Genomic DNA, 21,488 nt, shown 5'->3' with positions numbered 1-21,488 from the left:
GTTCATTTCATAGACAACGATCTCATCGTTGCTGTGCTCGACAGCAAGCTATCGATATTTCATAATCGTACTTACCTCTCTGTTCCTTTGCATAAAAGTTAAAAACGTAAATGTCAATTGCCCGTTCCGTCACCTTTTATCATAAAATTTATAATTTTTAGGATAATCAGTTTTACTATCCTTGTTACTTCTACTCGATAAGTTTAGCAAATTGTCTCAGGTCTGTTGAAAAACTTTTGTCAAGTGTCACTTGTCAGGTGAATAATATAACTTAGAATTACCAAGTTTATTTGCAGCCACATGAAATAAATTGGAATTGGATTGGAAGTTTATGTGTCGCGGATCTTTAAACTTTCTGTGATCATAATACGTGATAGCCTTTCAAATTTCTGGGAAACCATAGACACTACATTATATCAAGATTTTCCATAATATATATTATAAATTCTCCGTGTAGTTTGTTGTAAACTTTTCCTTGTATAAACTCTCGTCTGTTGACTGTACCCCCAAATATTAATTTGGTATTTTAAGTGAAATTATAAGGTATTCTGAAGTTATAAGTTATACGAATGAACCACAATGTCCGACGAATCGTCAGCTTATAATGAAGACCCAAGGAAAGCTTGCAAATATGGTTCAAAGTGTTATCAAAAAAACCCGAACCACCATTCTACATACAAACATCCTCCAGAAATTGAGAAAAATGTAACCAAAAAACGCATTGAAAATCGATTCCAACCTTACTCCAGAGAAACCAAAAAAGATAAATCTGATAAAGAAGAAATAGAAGAAAAAGTTACAATCGACCCACCACAAAAAGTCACAGACAAAATTACTGACGAAAGTTCGGTTGATACAAGCAAAAAAATTGTTTTACCTAAAGACATAATATACTATGAAAGTTCTGATCATTCAGTTTTAAAAGAATTGTTTTTAGTTGACATGCCGGATGATTTTTTTAAATTCTATGAATGCCTGAACTCAGATGGAGCTATTGAAAAGACACTGGCCAGTGTAAATTTAGAACTAATAGGCCCATATGAATTGTTATTAGGGAAATTGCCAAAATTGGATGATAAGGAACTGTATTTGGTACACTGGAGGTTCTTTTATGACCCTCCTGAATTTCAGGTAAGGTTTTATTATCAAAGTAAGAATTATACCTTATTTCATAATAGTATGCATGGGTATTTCCCATTTTTCCCTAAATAACATAAACAAATAAAAATTTATACCTTATTATGAATGCATGGGTATCTCCCATCTTTGCCTAAATAACAAAAAAATAAGTCTCTTCAGTAAAATTTTGTTGAATTTTAAAAGTATTGTTCCTTTTTATCAAACAGCTAATCCCCAGTTTGTGGCCTGTTCTTTACTTTAATGAGAAATTAAATATTTTAAAAATTACACTATTAAACAGGAATGGAGACAAAAAGTTAATAGCAAAGTATGTATTCCATATGATTTTTTTTTTCAAGTTGCAATATTTTATTCAAAGTTTATTGATACACAGTATGAGTAGTCACTTAACATTTTTCAAAATGAGAAATACCTATCCATGTATTGTACTCTAAAAAAAATAGGTTAACAAATGATAATTAATAATTTTTATATATATTTCCACAATAACTTAATGACATCATTTAACTTATTTTATTAATATTTCTCTTTTATTGTAACATCAATCCATGTGAAGTGGAGAATAGGAAATTTATAAGTTATGGGCTTCTAAGAATTGATGTAATTCATAAAGGGCTTGGTATAATATTACTATAGAAGTTGCATTATTACATCCCACAGGCTTATTTCGTTTTCTTTATATCTAAAAGAAAAAATATAATTTTATATAACATGCTTTGTATTAAACTTTTATTTGTGTAATTTAGGCAGTGTTAAAGAAGAAAGACAGTGAATACCACATAGGCTACTTCAGAGACGACCCTAATGAAAAGCCAGCATTTGTAGGAAGCAATGACAGTGCTAAAGATTGCCGCATCACAATTCTGGCTGATAACTTATTTGGAGCTGTATTGCAAGTATTTTTTGTACATTCAACTATAAATAATAAACCAAGTGATGGTGAATTCACATGTGAAATGTAAATATATGCAGATAGCCTCCCTTAGTGGATACTGTGGAGTGTCATTGTCTGTGTATAAATTACTGCCAGAGATCTTTATATTTTATAATTCTGTTAATATTATCATTTGGTATATGTGTCCAAAAATCAAAATCTACAGGGTGAAATAAAAAAAAAAACATGGCGTGTACATCAGAAAACTTGTGCGCCAGTTCAGACACCAGCCAAGTTCCAATAAACGAATAAGTAGGTTACGTACGGACCTATTAGATTAGAAAGCCACGGATTCTGTTTGCTATATGAGCCTTTGTACAAAACAAACACTTTAATAACCAGAGTTTCTAAGATGTTCACAATATGCTGCTGAGTTAACTTACCAATATTTGTATGGAGATTGTAGGGTTTAGATATAATATAGCAATGAAGGTATGAAATATTACATTATTGTATTAGTCATATTTTTTATTGTAGCCAATACCTTCGAAATGCGAAACCTGGCACCACACCACATCTTGCAATGAAATTTAACACCATAATGAGTAAATTGAAAAAATATTGTGAAAATGAAAATAATTTCTCCATTGACGTTTTCAACACGAAGAAAAGAAAGGCTGCTCAAGTTGCAAATACACTTCATCATGCAGGGATTACTGCAAAATACGATAAAAAGACTAAATTGGGATATAGACCACTGGTTGAAACCGATGGTAAGATTAAATTCTCATAGACGATTGCCTCGTGTACTTAAATGACAATAATATTACAAAGTTTTGTGCATAGCAAGCAATTACTTAGTCAAAATAAGTAGTATCATACATAATCATTAATAATATACTTATGTGTATTTCAAAATCTAATTTTTTTTTTTTTTATTATGCTGTTACAAAGTTGTCCTACAGCCCTCTTAACATTGGTAAGCTTCTTGATGATACGCTTATTTGTTACTAAATAAAGTTTCTAAGCAGTAATAAAATTTAAAATACCTATGGAATTGTAATAATCATGACTAACTAAATGTGATATGTATATTGACAGAAAATCTAAAGAAGATTTTTGCCAAATTAAAAGATGCCAAGACAAAAGAAGCCAAGGATGAAGCATTTTCGGAATTGCAGCCTGTCATCAATTACGCCAGCATAGCAGTGGACGAATACGACTTTGGCACGGCTTTAGAATTGGGCATCGACCTATTTTGCTCTGGATTAAAAGAACTTGAACACAATGCTTTATGTAACTTATCTACAGCATACTCTTTGTTAGATCGAAAGACTTTTATTAAAATTATTGAGGTAAGTTCTCATGATTATTTGCATTTGGGTCACATTTCAAAAACACTGGAGAAGTGAAGCTGCAGTGAGACCTCTCTTACTCTAAAATTTTTGGTTGGGTACCTTTCAGATGTTTCGGAATCGTATCATTTGATCGAATATTTTTTTTTAATTTATTTATGCGTCATTGGTATGATATTACTTTCTAACTGTCTGTGTTTGTGGTAACGTAGCGTGCCATAGTTGAGGAGACCGATGGCTGGCACATGCTTCATACTCGTGAACGGGTGCTGCTAGTGTGGAATAGTCTGCCCATTTCGCTTATTATACCTGAGAGTATATTAGAGAAAAAATCTAATTATTCCATGATTTCTTGAGTGGGTTGTGCACTCATATGGGAATTGAAAACATATTATTTTGAAAATAAATAAATGAACCGCTCTATACTAAATAGAAAGGTAATTGTAACTTATTTTAATATTATACAGGGTGTTACCCGATGAACCGCCCAAACTGAAGCAGGTAGATAGGACCTCAGTGTTCATTGCCCTAACCTCCATGTATATTGCCCGATATTGCGACGTTTAAAGGTTTGATATTTTAGAGATATTTCCTTGGATTTACGAGACACTGATTTTAACTATTATGGCCAATACAGAGGCGAACTATTACTCTTATTTGAGTAAAGAAACCCTACTCTAGACCTAAAAGTTTAGCTAGCAAGGTTGACTTTCATAAAAAAATCACGCAAACTTAAACATCTTAAAAACTACGCACTTTTGGCCAACATACGTAGGGATAAATCGAGGCAGTCGATTGTGTTACACCCTGTATACTGTACTTACTTTATATCTCAGAAATAATTTTGAAAAAAGCAAATCTAAATTCTATTTAACATTTACAGATTCCAATAAATTATTATATTTCATATAAAATGTGACCAATAATTTTGGAGCAAGAGGATATTGAGCCAATGTTATGTAGCCCGCTTTGAGTACGATATCCCAGTTGAAAACTGAAAAGGACAGGCCGAAAATTCAATTCTCATAGTTGCTAATAATAGAGCGTTATTAAAGATTCGCTACTAACTGGCGGCAAAAATACGGCGGTGTAAAGATATGTCTGCCGTTTATTTACAAAGCTTCTTGCTTCCATATTAAAAGAAAATATAATTTTAAATATTTTTTTGTTACAGGCTCATCTGAAATATCGTCGCAAAGGTCCCAATATGTCAATATTAGCAGGAGAAATGTAACTATTTTTTATGTATCTGATTACTAATGATCAATGTTATAAACTTGAATAAATAATCATTATTTTTATCAGAATAACATTTTATTTATTTTCTCCAAAGTCCTTCACAACACAGAAAAAACGTAAAACTGATACATAATCAAAATACAAATTTTGAAATAACACAGTACAAACGAAGGCAACGCAACAATTGTAATTATAAAATGCTTTATAAAAATAATTATGATTATGAATTGGAAACAAGAATAATTATTTAATTTTTGTGATGATTTTTGCATTTTGCATAAGTTTGTACTTAATCTAAATATTATAGTTTGTTTTTAATCCCAGGGTTTAATCTATCTGCCGTTAATAAATCAGATCTATCACACAAATAACGTAACATAAAACAAAATTAGATTCGAAATGACCTTGTCCTTTGCATAAAAATGAGAAAAATATGATAGTATGTATTACATCGCTTGAGTCGAGACATAGGTATATGAGATTTCTTGTAATATGTAAAAAATAGTCATTTTTATATCTGGGATTGCAAAAGTCGAGTTATTCTTTAGGTTTATCCGCACTGCTGAGGTGTAAGAATATTGTGATGGGGCAATGATCGCTGCCATACACCTTATCCCTGATGACGTTATCGCACAGCGATGGTAACAGCCTCTCTGACACAATGAAGTAGTCCAAACGCCTGCAAAAAATAAACGAGGTTATGCTATGACTAATTCCTCTAAACATGGATCATGTTTTTGCTCTAAATTACGGATACTAGGGGCCAATTCGAACAATACATGTAGTTCATTGGACGTTATGTACAAATTAATCGATTTTTAAATATTATAAACCACCTTTTGATGATTGTTTAAGATTGGGTTAATCATAGCGTTATCTTAGTCTTTTCTAATAGAAATATTTGATAGAATAAACTGACTGATTAGTTACATTTTTGCTTTAGAGATTGCAAAATAACACAATAAATAATTATGAATGCAGAAGAGTATAAATACTTTATTACTGCCGCACTTAGAATCGTCACTTAAATATAGTAAAAATTGGCCATTTTTATATTTACAAAAAAAAAGCAAATTTTTATTATATTTAAAATTGGCCATTAATCTTATTATTCCCATACCTAGCTAGTTATTGTTGTATGCCTTACAATTGTATGGAGAAAGGTTTATTCCAGATTAAAGTTAAATGTCTTTTTCTTACACAACGATCATTGTTAAGTGGTTACTATGACCTCGGCAGAACTGCCCGTAGTGTATTATAAATAAATTTAGCAAGCGGACGATCAATGTGTGTAAAATATTAACAAGATTAATCGTTATTTACACCTACATCCACACCATGAATAACTGTACACAGGAAAGAAGCGATAATATAGTAAACACAGAGTTCCCAATACTTCTATGATTCAAATATGGCTGTATAGAAAACATGTAAAGATTAACCCCCTTATTCATAGACGTTTTTTATCTAAGGACGGAGTAATGCTGTGACAACAAGTCTGTTTCTTAGTGCCCAACGATACTGAGAAACAGACATAGGGCCGTTGTGATTGGCTAATATTGAGATACAACAATATTAGCCAATCACAACGGCCTTATGTCTACAAACTGTGAAGACTACCATGGCGTCAACAATGAAAAACAGATTTGTTATCACAGCTTTGCTCCGTCCTTTGATAAAAAACGTCTATGAATACGGGGGTAAAGATGTATCATACCATCCAACATTTTTCGATCTGCTATTCTTCATGTAGGTCCAGAAGGTGTATGCACCGGTCTTGTCAGGATTCAACCGTCGGTACGTGTCCACGAAGCCATCGCCCAACAAATCAGACATGCCACTTCGCTCTTCGTCCGTGAAGCCGGCGTTCTTTCTATTCGTTTTTGGGTTTGCTAAATCTGAAAGCAACAGCGGAATGGTTGAGAGAGTATACAAGGTATCCTTGGGAACATAAAAAATCAAATAGTTGAGTGAAAAGCAATGTATAGGGTTGTCATTTTCATGAATTTACTCAAGAAATTGTATCTAAAATCGTTAGCTGCTTCAATTGATCATCAGTCACTGTTGCTTTCTGTGCGGGTAAATTGAGCACAGCTTTTTTTTTTCGAATCAATGTTTAAATATTATGTATTATTTACCTATTTCATTATGCGAAACGTTCATATCCCCACATATAATCACTGGTTTCTTTTTATCCAACTCTTTTACGTGGTTGCGGAACTCTTCATTCCATTGCAGTCTTTTGGGTAGTGTGACTAGTTTCCGTCCGGCGTTTGGAACGTAAGTGCATATCAAGTAAAACTGCTCGTACTCTGCAGTGATGATACGACCCTCGCTGTCCAGCTCTTCATTCTGAAGTCCGTATTGCACGTTCATTGCTAGTTGTGTAGTATATATGCCTACGCCCGCATAGCCATCTTTCTCACTGCACAACCAATATGCATGGTATCCCGGTAAATTTGCAACTTCGTCTGGTAATTTCTCCTTTGCGCATTTTATCTCTTGCAGACATAGTATGTCGGGCTTTTCGTATTTGATATAGTCTAACCCGCCTTTTCCCAACCACGCTCTGATACCGTCAACGTTCCAACTGGAAATTTTGAAATTCCAATCTTTACCCTGCGGCGATTTTGATTCATTAGAGAAATCTATCTCCTCGTAATCCGTCGCGGATTTGTTTTTAAGTGGCGCTTTCTTCTCAGTGTCTTCTGGTGCTGAAATATAATTTGTTTATTTTAAAAAGTACTATATGTTTAATTGTGCCATTGTACCTACCTTTGGTAACTAACTTTAGTAAATTAATAATTACATGCGACAATAAAATATTATAGTCCACCAGTCATGCAATTTGTGTATATTAGTACATTGATGTTTTGCTAATTTGCTTCCTAATTTGAATGATAGTCTAGCCAAGATTTGAAACGATTTCACAAAGTCGGTCGGGGGAAAAACCCAAAAAGTTGACTACACAACTCTACTTCTTATGCCCGTATTCACAAACGTTACTTAACTAAGTACGGAGCAATGCTGTGATAATAAGTCTGTTTCTCCGTGCTTTCAGCATCACAGTCTTCGCAGTGCGTAGACATCGGCGCTGTTTGGCTAATACTGCGATGAAAATTTACTTCAGCAGAAAATTATGAAACTGTGGACACTGCTTTCAAGCGCACTTTGGGTCCTCAAGTACTGTTTGTGAAGAGAGGTGTTAGACTTTTATAAAGATAATAACTACAGTAAAATAATAAACCCATTTCCACGTACTGTATAATACCATGACCTATTCAAACTATTTGTCGCTACATTACTCCTAAGTGCTATAGGCTACTTTTTACAATTATTTATCCCGGAAAAACTTATTTATACAGATAGAGCCGCCAAAGCTAGTACAGAATATTTTACGATATTCTGAATTATAAACGTAATAAAAACAACATTACAAAGTTTAATCAAGGATATATGTTTAATTTATTTTATCTTAGTGTAGAGAAAGATTTCAAACTCTAGGTATATTATATTTATATAATAATAATTTATTTATTAGACACAATGTACAATATGTCATGTTAGTAGTTATGTGTATAGTAGTGAGAAGATAATATAATTTTAAAAACAAATAAAATGCTTTATTTATCACGTAGGCGAACTTTACGCTTACGATAAGTCAAGTACAGGAGTATATTTAATTACTTAAATAAAGTCGGTTATAAAATTAGACATTTTGTATTGGACCTAGAATAAATGAAAGACTACAAAATAAACAAGCCAGCTCGGGCTGGCAGGAAAGAAGAAATAAATAGCATCGGTAAAAAAGATCCAGTAGGGCAATAGCGCATTAGGTGACTGACCAAATTACACATCAACGATAAGCAGTAGGCTAATGAAAAAAAACCGACAGAGATAACATTTGTAGTCCACCAATATTTATTTTGGACATTTTAACACCGATAAAACAATCCTTCGAAGATTCCAATTTCCATACCTAATGTCTTGGTCGGTTGCAACACAAAATTGTATTTCAATTGGAATCACGAATTGAAATACAATATTGAAATACACTATTATATAAAGTTGAAGAGTTTGTTTTAATGCGCTAATCCTAAACCACTGGTTGTAGTGAAACTATGATACTTGATCATCACGCTATGGCAAACAGGAGCGGGGCATTAATAAAAAAATCAAAAACGGGGAAAATGTTTGCCATTTGAGAGTTTCCCTTACGTGTGCCGCGTAAACGGTTAAAGTTATGAAACAATAATGTTGAATTGTCCCTCTTAGAAATTTCAAAAAAATAATATATTTATTCTTCAACTAAAACTCCCGCTACATCTATATGCCTGTTTGAACGGGATAAACTCAGAAACTACTTAACGAATTTCGATGAAATTGGTATCTAAATATAAGAATTTCCCACAAAAATAAAATATGGCGGGACTTTTATCCTGGAAAAACTCATTCGAGTGAGCAAAGTCGCGAGTAAAAGCTAATATTTGATGAATATGATAAAAGATATAGTCAACAAATCTATTGGCAATAGTTTATAATATTTACTACTAGATCGTTTATATAGGGACTACTTACTATAATAAGTCATGATTAGTATTACTGGTAATTAATGACATGATTAGAACTATTTATCGTGTCCAGCTAATGCCTGGAACATTGTGTTATTTTCTATTAGTGCTTATCTAATATAAATTAAAGGCAGGTAAGTATCTCTTAAATTATGAAATAATTGTAATTTTAGCAAGATTATCCAAACTTAAGGTTAATAAAATCCATGTTTTACGTTTATCACTCACTGTACTACTTAAAATTTATATTTTATCTATTATGTAGGCCTATCTAGTGTGAATATTCAGTAAGCTTTAATTTCCTCCGTTTTCAGCTCAAAGCAAATTTAAGGAACATAGAGAACATGTTTAACAATACTTTTTATTGGATTCCTTTGTCTGCGTTTCATGATTACATGAAAAAAAAAACGAAACAAACAAATCCTAACTTTCCCTAACCCCCCGGCCGACAGAAATTATTCTAACCATAAAAGCGTCTTATCGAATTCCACTGTACTATCAGATAACTTGAAAAGTTAACGCTTAATTATACTTCACCAATAAGTAGGGTTATTAACCTTTTCATGCATATTTCTGACAACGCACAGCTTGCTTGTACAGATAGAGGCCAAATTTTTGCTCCGAGAATAAGGAAAACTCCGATATAACCGACATGTTAGTTTTCTACAACACGCGAATGCCAAAGTGCCTCATAAATATTCAAACATGCTAACGTATTGTATAACACAGAAAAAAACAATAGTTTTATATCGATAGCAATGTTAATACATTACTATATATGTACATATAGGTAGTTATGCATTGACTCGATACCTACCATATGTTTACTAGCGCAGATTCTAGACCTGGTGAAGCTCAAGCAAGAAGTCGCATGCCGGCACCAGAGAACTTCGGATACAATAATCACCTTTACCTTTTACATGCACTGAAGTACGCAGGATCAATTTCGCCACAGCCACTATCTTATGTCGATAACCAGTTCTAGTCAACATTTTAAGGTCACTATTTTTTGTATTCTTTTATGTTAATGATGCACACTATCTATATTATATAATGAATGTGAGCCATGTCCATGGGACAAAGTGACGGCATAGATTAAGGATATATTATAGAAGCGTCTACAAACTTTTATGACTAGCTAAATGTTATTCTCAATTCAATATTAGTTACCCAGCTCGAATAACATTCCTACAATAGTGTAACATATTTAATTACGTAAAACCGAACTCAAAATGGAATAAGAAATTCTCGACTTATGAATATTAATGTTTGTTTTTTAAATTAGAATCTACTTTTAATCATTTTACTTTGTAGTCTTTAGAATACTGATATTGCAATTAAATATTTTACACCATTCTTGAATAATGAATAAATAATTATTAATAGTAAACCTATACCTTAAAGTATATCCACTCTACATAATGTAAAAGAAAGCTAGTCTAATGCATATATGATAAGGAAAAGGAAATAAAGCATTCCATACATATATTTTAAAAATTCTTTTATTGTTGAATTATTTATAGAACACACTTAATTATTGTAGTAACACCGAACAATAAAAATGTCAATATGCCTAAACAGATGAATATATCTAGTTACCCTTCTCTTCGTTTGCCTTGCGCCGACGTTTCGTGGGTTCTCCAGTGTCTTGAGGTTCATCATCATTCTCAACTTGTACATCAACTGCTTTCTTCTGACCTCGCCTGCCTTTCACAGGCTTGTATTCAGGAACATCATCTTCCATCGCATCATCTTCTTTTGATTCTGTTTAATGGAAAATAACACATTACCTATGGATATTGATGGTCTCTATTGTGTATATTTTATTTAGACACTGGTAAATTTTAGAACATCTTTGTCAATCCCACACAACATAGCAATAAATTTTTTTGATAGAGTAACCATGTTCATGGTAATTTTTTTTCAATATACAAAGTTGACAATTAAATATGTACCATGCAGCCTCATCGCACAGTCTTGTGTTAAATTAAAACATTCTTCAAAGTATTTAAAATAATTTGATCATAATCCGAATAAGGAGACACCAATCAAGAAAATAAAATATAATTATTTAAAAGAACTATATATACCTTTTACTTTATCTTCTTTCTTATTTATTTTTCTTTTCTTAGACGCTGGTTCTTCTTCTTTTACCTCTTCATCATCATCAACTTCCTCTTTGGCCTGTGCTTTCTTGCCTTGGTTTTTTCGACCTTTTGTTTCTTTCTTTTTGGGTTCTTCTACTGGTTTGTCCTCTGCATCTTCATCAGCATCCTTTTCGCTTTCTGGGGTCTTTTCTTTAGCAGACCTGGCTGGCGCCTTCTTTCTACCTTTAGGTGCAGGAGGATCAGGCTTTGAATCTTCCTCCACAGATTTGTCAGATTCTACTTCCTCATACTTAGGAGCAGGTTTACGCCCCCTTCCTCTTCCAGTCTTAGGTTTCTCTTCAACTTCTTTTCCTCATAATCTATATCCTGTTTAGCTTTTCTGCCCCTAGCTGGTTTTGGCTCTGCCTTTTCAATTTCCTTCTTTGCTTGCTTTTTGCGACCCCTACCAGAAGGTGCTTGTGCCTCTTCTACATGACCATTTGATTCGGAATCATCATTTTGTTCAGTTTCTTCTGTGGCTACAGATTCTTCTTCAGCTGACTGATCATCATTAGATTTTTCTTCAGGTACTGACTCATTTTTCTTTCTGCCTTTTTTGGCAGGAGGAGCAGCGTCTTCCTTTTTACCATTTTGCTCTTGTTCATTCACATCATTTGCAACTTTCTTACCGCGCTTTGTTTTTTTTTCAACAATTACCATTTCACTGTCTTCTGTATCATTATCTGGCTCAGGCTCTTCAGCTGCTTTTGCCTTCCCTCTGCCCTTTTTGGGTACTTCATTTTCAGCTAATTTCACATCTGCAGCTTTCTGCAAGGACAATGCATATGTCTAATGCTAAATTTATTTAGTTTTATGAATGTATGTAAAAAAGCAACTATAATTCCATAAATATTCATTGTATTTTGCGTGTATGTGGCGATTATTAACAAAACGAAACCCAAACTGGACTAAACAAATAGTATGATTATCAACATATCCCAGTTTACTAATGTATACATACGGTACATTGTTCAAATTAGTTACAGTTGCAAAAGAACACTTGCTTTTCTACAGCAACCACGTTCGTATATTTTGGCGCCACGATGGGATAATGTTTTACAAAACTCGCCGTCCAAATATAACTTAAATAGTAGTTAGATCATTATTCAAATCAATCAATGATTATTTTCTTTGTAATACAAGATTATATTATGAACAACACTCAAAACGGATAACAAGTTGGCAGCATGTGACTGTTACAATCGCGCCTTTCTGATGAATAAAACAATAAATTATAACCAATACTTAATTATTTAGCAGTCCAAACTAGGCTCTTCATCATGCAACGGAACTTTTATACCCGTTGTTCTATTAAAATGACGCATAAAAGCCACAATCCAAAGACGCGAATGTTTGCCGATAACAATGTGAACCAGTTTGGAGTGCTTACAAGAGGCGGAGAAGCGTTGAATCAATGAAAATACGTTACCTTTCCCTTCGCTGTCCTTGGAGCCATAATAATTAGAGTATTTATTAACAAAAAATCACCGACAACACTCTAAAACAAAGTAAATATCTTGCCCTGGCGGCTTAAAAATGCGTCTTTCGGCGAAGGTGGCGGGCGAAATTTCCGGTAAAATGACAGATACCACCACTGCCGCCAATTTTTTCCGTCAATTTTGTTCAGTTTTTGAACAACAATACAAAAGCGGGAATTTTAATACACTTTACATTGTTTATGGTTACTATTGTTGTAAATGTTCAAAAAATCTGAAAATTAAAATATGTCCTACGTTTTTTGTTTAAATATAAGCTGTAATGTATATTTTGGTTGTATGAGAATCGTACTAAAAAATAACTGATAATATTTAGATATCTATATTATCTTCAGCTGCCGCAGCGCGTCGTGCTTCCCGCACCGAAATGGTTACTACAATTAGCACAGGGTACTTTATAGTTTGTAGGGCAAAATTGTATCTTTTCCCCAAACAAATGTTTATGATTATTAAACATGATGCAGGGCCCCGGAGTGAATTGTCTTTCAGGTATTAACACGGTGTAAGGACATAAGGCTGATCAGGAAAAAAATATCTCGGGTCACTGGGTTCCAATCATTGAATTTCTTTTATTGGGTATTTTTAAGAAACTGATTTCTTCAATTATGTAAGAGCGCATCCGTATTATGTGGGCCTAATAAATAATTGCACGCAAGCCGGCTGATCAACAGGCATTTTCTTAGAACGCGGAAAACGTGTCTAAGGGCGTCTTCAAATTAGTCGCGCAGAGCTAAGCGGCAAATTAAATTTCCTTTCACTTTAGCTTCGGTCGTCGGCGTGGTAGTAAACTAGTATTAATAATTAATTTAAGGCCAAAAACTAATATTTTAAGCTCACCCGAGTGCTATAACTCAGTAATTTCTAATATAAAATATGGAAGTGATACCATTTTAGAATGCTCATGAAATAAGGTCAGTCGGGGTAAGTGCGCCATAAAATTATCATAGCTGGATTCAATGCAAAACAATTTCTTTTTGTGCTGACTTAAGAATGTAATTTTATTAATTTAAGAATATTTGGTATTTTGTGATAACGACCTATAGCCATTCAAGGAAATCAGACTATAATTTAATAATATTTTGCTCCAAGAAGTAAAAAAAAAAAGATGGTAGTAGGCGCACTTGCCTCCGGAAATGGGGCAAGTGCGCCTGTGTAAAAGCGTCAATATTAAACATTATAAAGAAAACACTCATTTTAGTCGATTGAAAAATAAGTTTTACCCGCATTGCTCTTGGATAATTTTTTATAACTCAATATTATAACAAACTATGGTTATCAAATCAAATTCGGGGCAAGTGCGCCATATATTTGTAAACCAGGGCTTCAAAATATTTTACCCATTTTTTTTGCTATATGGATATGTTGTTATAAAGAAATGGTAGCTTGAATACGAAATCCATTTTATTTCTAAAAACTAAAAAACATATAATTATGTAGGAATTAACATTTTTGAATGCATTATAACTCAAAACTTAGAATTTGACCTTATAACAGTTCTCATTTCTTCTTTTGTAAAAACGAACCATTTAAAACAAACAAATATCCGACGAATTTACTAATATATCTTTTTATTTAAGTCGGCTCAAAAAAAATACCTTGAGTACAAAAAATGATGCTGTTACATTTTAATAATAATAAGTCATATTAGTAAAACTTATTCTCAAAAAAGGTTGGTAATATATGGTTTAGGGGTAAGTGCGCCATACGACTATTAACTGTGGCGCACTTGCCCTACCCGACTAATTTTGAGGTGCATTTTTTCGCATTGCTAAAAACCTTTATTTTAGTATATACAGATAAAATTCGGGCAGGAAGTTAAAATAAAAGGTTTAAACTATGTACTCACCTTACTGGTTTACAGAAATATGTTAAATATTTTAAAATATTTGATGTTATCTTTCACGGGGTCATCTCTGTTTACAGGTCTAAATGACACTTAAAATAAAATGGCGAATAAAACGTATTAAAATGAACAGAGCCATTTGTGTTTTTTTGTGGAACTGCATTTCAGTTAGAAGCATAGATATAAGATTGCGATAATTGTATAACATCGATAGTTTTCGATTTTTAGGGCAGGTGCACTTACCCCGTCGGCGCACTTGCCCCACCTGACCTTACTTATCAAAATTTTTACACAACTACTTAATCACCCATGCTGGAGATTAAAAGATTGTGCTGTTAAAACTTTCCATAACTGTCTCGAAAATTATTGATCATAATGACCAATAAGTTAGTTAGTAGGATATATTTTATATCCGTCCAGATAGTGACCATCGTACATAAGGTGTTAAAAATTCTCCCGTAGTGGCCCACGTAAGTGTGATGCGTTTCGGGATCAGTCCGTATATACCCGATTACCACAGGCCGGCATTGTTACATCGACTCTTGAGGGGTAATCATCTCTTGCCAGTCGATATTCTATTGGACTCCGTCCACTTACCATCAAGTGCAGTGTGGTCACTTTGCCGTGCTCGTATAAACAAAAAGTAGAAACATGTAAGTACTTGATTATGTGTTTACAAACACCATTAATCAATAATCAAGAAAAAATTAAGTTAACATTTATTTTGTGGTCATGGTGTCCATAACCGTACAAAGGGTGGAATATTATTCAAAATAAGAAAAAATCTAAATCGACTTAGTTATTTAAATGGTTTTCTGATCCGCCTTACCCTCCACTTAACTACTATAGGGTTGTCCATTCCTTTCAGGCACCCTTTATAAGTATTTACTGTGTCTGTTTCAATAGCGTACTTGTATTTTTTCTGTGGTCTCGGGTTTGGGTCCTAAGTCGGGCAGTAATATTGGGCTTTTATTACTTAGTGTCAGCCCAGAGACTAGAATTTGTGTATCCGATATGGTGATAAGTTCACAACTTCTGAGTAAATGCTACGTTCATTCATGTATAAATATGCTATTAATAAATGGTTATAAAATGACAACAAATATACACTACATATCTACTTTATGAAATAAATATACCTCTGAAACTAAGACTCGTAACGGAATACACTCAGACACGTAAGACTTAGGCAGTATGATCAAAAGCCTATAGCCTGTCCTCTGGACGACAAAAAGTAACTTAGAAAAGCGCGGGAAACTTGGAAATAGGCGGACGTGTTTTTAATCTTGATAAAAAATAATTAATTTTGTAAATATAAGTTATCAGTAGGGTTAAATTTTCTGTATATTTTGTAGATTAGTGTTTTTAGTTTAGTTCATCATTTTTGGTAAGTTTTTGCATATATTTAAACTGTAGAATAGTAAGGTCTTATGAATTTGCCGCCTGATCCGGGGGGCTTAGTCCCTCCGGCGGGCAACTTTGTCACAATTGAGACTGAAAAGTCACATAATTATGCCTCCGAGTCGGGTATGGAGACAGATGCATCTGCATCAGCCCGGCCTCTAAAAAGAAGTCGCCGACATGTATGCAAGCGTTGCAATAAAAGACGTAAAAACACGGCTCATCTGATGATAACCTACATGGCTGTGATTGCGAAGATCTTTCTCAGACTAGTCAACCCCAATCGATTAACAAACTTATTACCTCAGAAACCCCGATTCCCGCGCAAACTGTAGGCAGGAAAGTATATGATGGTTCGGATAGTGCGCCTTTTGTTATTCACGTACAAAAACATATTATTCAGGACAATGACTCTACCACTTTGCATCCACTTTCGTTTGGGAGATTCCTACAACGTAACAATTTTAAAAATATTATTAATGGTAGTGTTAAGAGGATAGGCAGAAATAAAATTTCTTTGGCTTTTTCTACATTTATTGACGCCAACTCTTTTATTACTCATGAAAATCTGTCTAAATTTAATTATAAGGCATTCATTCCGTCTTTTAACGTAACTAGAATGGGTTTAGTGCGTGGTGTGCCAGTAGAGTGGTCTCCGGAAGAGATAATAGAAAATTCATCTGTACCAATTGGTTGTGGACCTATTTTAAAAGTCCGCAGATTAAACTTTAAAACTTTAGTAGACGGCTCTATGGTGTGGAAGCCCTCTCAAACCATTGTATGCACATTTGATGGCCAAGTTCTTCCAAAACGAATTTTTATGTCCTACAATTCAATGCCTGTGGACCTTTATATTTACCCTACTATACAGTGCTTTTATTGCTGTCGGTTTGGGCACACTAAAATACAATGTAGGAGCAAACCAAGGTGTTACAAATGCGGCGATAGCCATACTGGGGACTCTTGTGACAGGGATGAACGTAATGCCAATTGCTGCTTATGCTCAGGTTTTCACTTTGCTACTAGTAAAGTATGTCCTGAGCTCTCAAGGCAGATACAAATAAAACCTATATGGCCCAGAACTCTGTATCTTATGCAGAAGCCAGTAAATTGCTCCCACCAGTGACTAAATCTTTTGCTGACACCCTTATATCTCAAACTCCCAGAGAAATTGAAACTTCTTCACCTATTACATTCAATCAACATTCTTCAAGTTATAAAAAACTGTTTTTCGCAAACCTCAGCCCCCCAAGAGCCCTTCTAAAGGGTATAATAAGGAAGCCCACAACAATATTTTAAAAGAATTTAGAATTCCTGAGCCCACTAACGGCTGTGCCATCAATGAAGTACTTAAAGACAATACTGTAAAACAATTCAATATCATGGAATTTATTACGGCATTAATTAACCTTTTATCCTCATTTAACATATCACCGTCCAACGCTGCTTCACTTCATAGTCTCATTTCTTCGATATCACCCCAAAATGGACAATCAAGTTCATTTAATCCAATGGAATTGCAGCAGCTGCAATAAATAAAAAGTGATATTATTTATTTAATAAATAAATACGAACCTTTAGTTTTTGCCTTGTGTGAAACATGGTTCAAATCAAATAATATATTTAAAATTAATGGTTATACAACAGTAAGAGAGATAGACCAGATGGATATGGTGGAGTAGCTATACTTGTGAAGGATTCAATTCCTTTCACTGTGGTTTCTCTACCATCACACAGTGAAGAAATCTCAATCATAGCTATAATTATAAATAAAACATGTATTATATCTGTATATATATCTCACCCTTCTCATTCTTCACTTAATGAAATTAACAGTATTCTTTCCACACTTACTAATCCCTTATATACTGTTAGGTGATTTTAACTGCCATCACCAGTCATGGGGTAGTTCAACTTCTAACTCCTATGGGAAGAACTACTCAATATATTTGCCCCCACACGTCGCAGTGATCCAAGTCAGAACAATAGCGCAATAGATTTATCTGTCTGCACTCCTAACTTTGCTTCTCGTCTCACTTGGTGCACCCTTCCCTTAACATATGGTAGTGATCATTTCCCTATCAAAATATCTTTTCCATTCCCAATCCCACATTCACAACCTAGAATATCTCACTTAAAACACAAACTTCCACATAGTAAGAGCAGCACTTGGCTAAATTATAAAAATTATGTTGACAATCAGCTATCTTCTCTTCCAATTGTCAATAATGGAAATGAGCAGGATTGTGCAGAAGTATTAGCTAAAATTCTTGTTTCCGCTGCAGATGATGCTTTCCCAGTAAAAATAATCATTCATTTAGGAAGATCCCAATGCCTCCGTGGTGGGACTCGAATGCACAGCTGCAGCTAAAAACGTAAAGAAGCTGAAATAGAATATAGTTTAAATATGACCCAAGAAAACTTCATATACCTCTCTAGTATCATTACACAGACTCGAAAACTCTATAAACTGAAGAAAAGAGAGTTGGCATAATTTTTGCTCTGTCATTTCACCGAATACACCCCTTCAGCTGTTTGGCGTAATATTAGGAGATTCCGGTCTGCATTTTCCGACCACACTACTTCCCGTATCCCGGATAATTTAGCAGGTGAATTTATAGATACATTAGCTCCTCCCTGGGTACCTCAAGAAGTTACTTTACAACCGGTAATTCGTGTGGAATCCAATATAACCTCTGATGACACGTCATTAAAAATCCCTTTCAATATTGAGGAATTGAAAGGTATCCTTTCTAATACTGTAGACTCATCTCCAGGTATCGATGGCATCCCATACTCATTTTATCTAATGCTAGTCCCACTGTTCATTCTTATTATTTATCTCTTATCAATTCCGTAATGACAACAGGAAACATTCCTCAGATGTGGAAACGTCATGTGGTGTTGCCAATTCTCAAACCTAGTAAAATTCCGTCTGATATTTCATCATATCGTCCTATCGTTCTCAGTCCGGTTCTAATGAAAATAGCAGAGCATCTTATTAAAAATCGGCTAGAATGGTACATAGAAAATAAAGACTTACTGCCAAAAACTCAATACGGTTTTCGAAAAGGAAAAAGTACATTCGACTGTTTAAGTATTTTTACTACAGATGTTCGTTTATCCTTCTCAAAAATTGCTCGACAGTTGCTGTATTTCTAGATATAAATGGGGCTTATGATAACGTCATATTATCTATCCTGCATAAGAAATTACAATCACTCAGCGTTCCAATAAATCTCTCAAATTTCATAATAAACATTTTACATGATCGTACGGTTAGCATTTCAACTACTCAGCAACAGTTAATTCGACATGTATGGAAAGGGCTTCCGCAAGGCTCGGTACTTAGTCCTTTGTTATACAATATATACACGTACGACTTGGACCGCTCTTTTAATAATGATGTTCAAGTTTTACAATATGCGGACGACTTACTACTATATTATAGTTCCCATTCAGTAGAACACGCTTGTTTAGTTTTAAACTCTGCTCTTCAATCTCTATCGTTATGGCTTCTCCAAAACGGCTTAGATATTTCCACTTCTAAAAGTGCAGCAGTTTTATTTTCCAAAAAGGAGTCCCCAAACAATAAACGTTATTTACCGTGATACTCCAATCCCAGTCAAAAATAATTTTAAATATTTAGGCGTAGTCTTGGACTCTAAACTTTCTGGTACTTCACATTGCGACTACGTTGTTAATAAGGTTGAGCGCCACATTAACATGCTAAGATGTTTATCTGGTGTGTGGTGGGGCGCCCACCCCATTCATTAAAACTTGTTTATAATGCTATAATTAGAAGCATTTTTGATTATGGTTCATTCTTGCTGGAACCAGGTGCAGCTTATTCTTTTAAAAAATTAGATAACCTTCAATCAAAATCACTACGCATAATTACAGGGCAATGAAATCTAGCCCTATTAATGCATTGCAAGTGGAGTGTTGTGAACCTCCACTATGTCACAGGAGGCAATACCTTGCTGATAAATACTTATTTAAAATTATTCAATTTTCCTCCCATCCCCTCTTTCCATTACTGGAAGCTCTGTCTAAATACTATTCCACTATACCTAGTCATCGTTCCCGTAATCCTCCATGCCTAATTATAAGTTATAAAAAAATCTTTTCCATCCCGGCCCCACTCATCGTTTTAATAAATTCCCGCTCTTCAACAACTGCTACAACTCGTTAATTTTCTCTCCTAGTATAATTTATGACTGTGTTAATAAAACTGCGCCCAATATAAAAATCTCATTCAACGCATTTCTTGAAGAACGTTTTGAGGGCTTCCATTACCTGTACACAGATGCTTCTAAATTTTCATTTTCGGAATGTGTTGGCATTGGTGTTTTTCACTCTCAATACAAGATCGTTCAAAAAATTAAGCTTCCTCCGGAATCATCTGTTTTACTGGCGAATGTTTTGGAATACTGAAGGCTATAGAATATGTTCTTTTACTTAAATTAAATAAAGCTGTTATCTTTTCCGATTCGCTAAGTGCTCTACAAGCCATCTTTAAATTTCCTTTTAAATATAACGGTATTTTGCCAGTTATTCTCCAAATAAGAGAGTTGGCGCACAAATGTATTTTGAGGGGATACTTATTATATTTTGTATGGATTCCTAGTCATTCTGGAATCCACGGCAACGAAACCGTCGACAAACTAGCTAAGGATGCGGTGCAAAGTGGTGACTTATTTCCATTTAAAAACTACAGTCAAGACTTACAATCATTGCCGAAATTTTTCTACGAGACTCTTGGAAAGAAACATGGTCATCTAGTTGCATAATGAAGGGCCGCTACTACTCCGTCATCCAGCCTCAGATCCCAACGAAACCGTGGTTTTTCAGAGTTAAGTTTGACAAGGTCGAGACTTCTATTCTTATTCGTATTAGGCTTGGTCACACTTGTGTCCCTGCTCACCTCGCCAGACTCAATATAGTAAACAGCCCTATGTGCGTTTGTGGATCAGATGTTGGCGACTTAAATCATATTCTGTTTTCTTGCTCTCAATTTGACCGTACATCTATGATTTGCTCCCTTCTAGACCTTTGTATTCCTTTTCCATCTTCTATCCTCTCTTTACTTAGTACAAATAATTTTTCTGTGTATAAATGTATTGCATCATTTTTCATTAAGAACAATATAAAATTGTAATTATTTCATCCTCATCCATCATTAGTGTTATGTTTTTGTAAATTGTATTTTTTATTTAATTTTTATTTTATGTAAGGCATAGTTTTTCCTTTTTCCTTTCAAACCCTCCTGATATCCTCTTTTCTAAATTTCTTTACCAGTCTTAATTTTATATCTCAAACTGTTTCCCTACCTTTGTCCTATGCAAAACCGTCAGCAAAGAAACCTAACATTGCAATCTCAAGCTGCGCAAGCCAATATTATGAATATTTGCATCAACTT

The 21,488-nt window shown here is 34.1% G+C and overlaps 2 protein-coding genes across 2 annotated transcripts; one reads left to right on the top strand and one right to left on the bottom strand.

The window, feature by feature from the left end:
• Positions 1–210: 210 nt before the first annotated feature.
• Positions 211–4,675, top strand: LOC115449747 (histone PARylation factor 1-like). The gene is made up of 5 exons (XM_030177629.2): positions 211–1,131; positions 1,887–2,032; positions 2,552–2,787; positions 3,116–3,369; positions 4,544–4,675. Exons 1-5 carry the CDS (start codon positions 580–582, stop codon positions 4,601–4,603), a joined length of 1,248 nt encoding a protein of 415 aa, XP_030033489.1. The 5' UTR covers positions 211–579; the 3' UTR covers positions 4,604–4,675.
• Positions 4,665–12,954, bottom strand: LOC115449746 (DNA-(apurinic or apyrimidinic site) endonuclease). Its single transcript, XM_030177628.2, is given in 7 exon segments — positions 4,665–5,287; positions 6,326–6,506; positions 6,747–7,322; positions 10,779–10,943; positions 11,270–11,638; positions 11,641–12,094; positions 12,756–12,954. Coding segments are annotated over 7 exon segments (1,914 nt in total). The 5' UTR covers positions 12,783–12,954; the 3' UTR covers positions 4,665–5,145.
• Positions 12,955–21,488: the final 8,534 nt, after the last annotated feature.

Source organism: Manduca sexta, chromosome 22, assembly GCF_014839805.1.
Source record: "Manduca sexta isolate Smith_Timp_Sample1 chromosome 22, JHU_Msex_v1.0, whole genome shotgun sequence".
In the NCBI taxonomy this organism is placed as follows: domain Eukaryota; kingdom Metazoa; phylum Arthropoda; class Insecta; order Lepidoptera; family Sphingidae; genus Manduca; species Manduca sexta.
The sequence above is the reverse complement of the archived record's forward strand: the minus strand, read 5'-3'. Positions and strand labels throughout refer to the sequence as shown.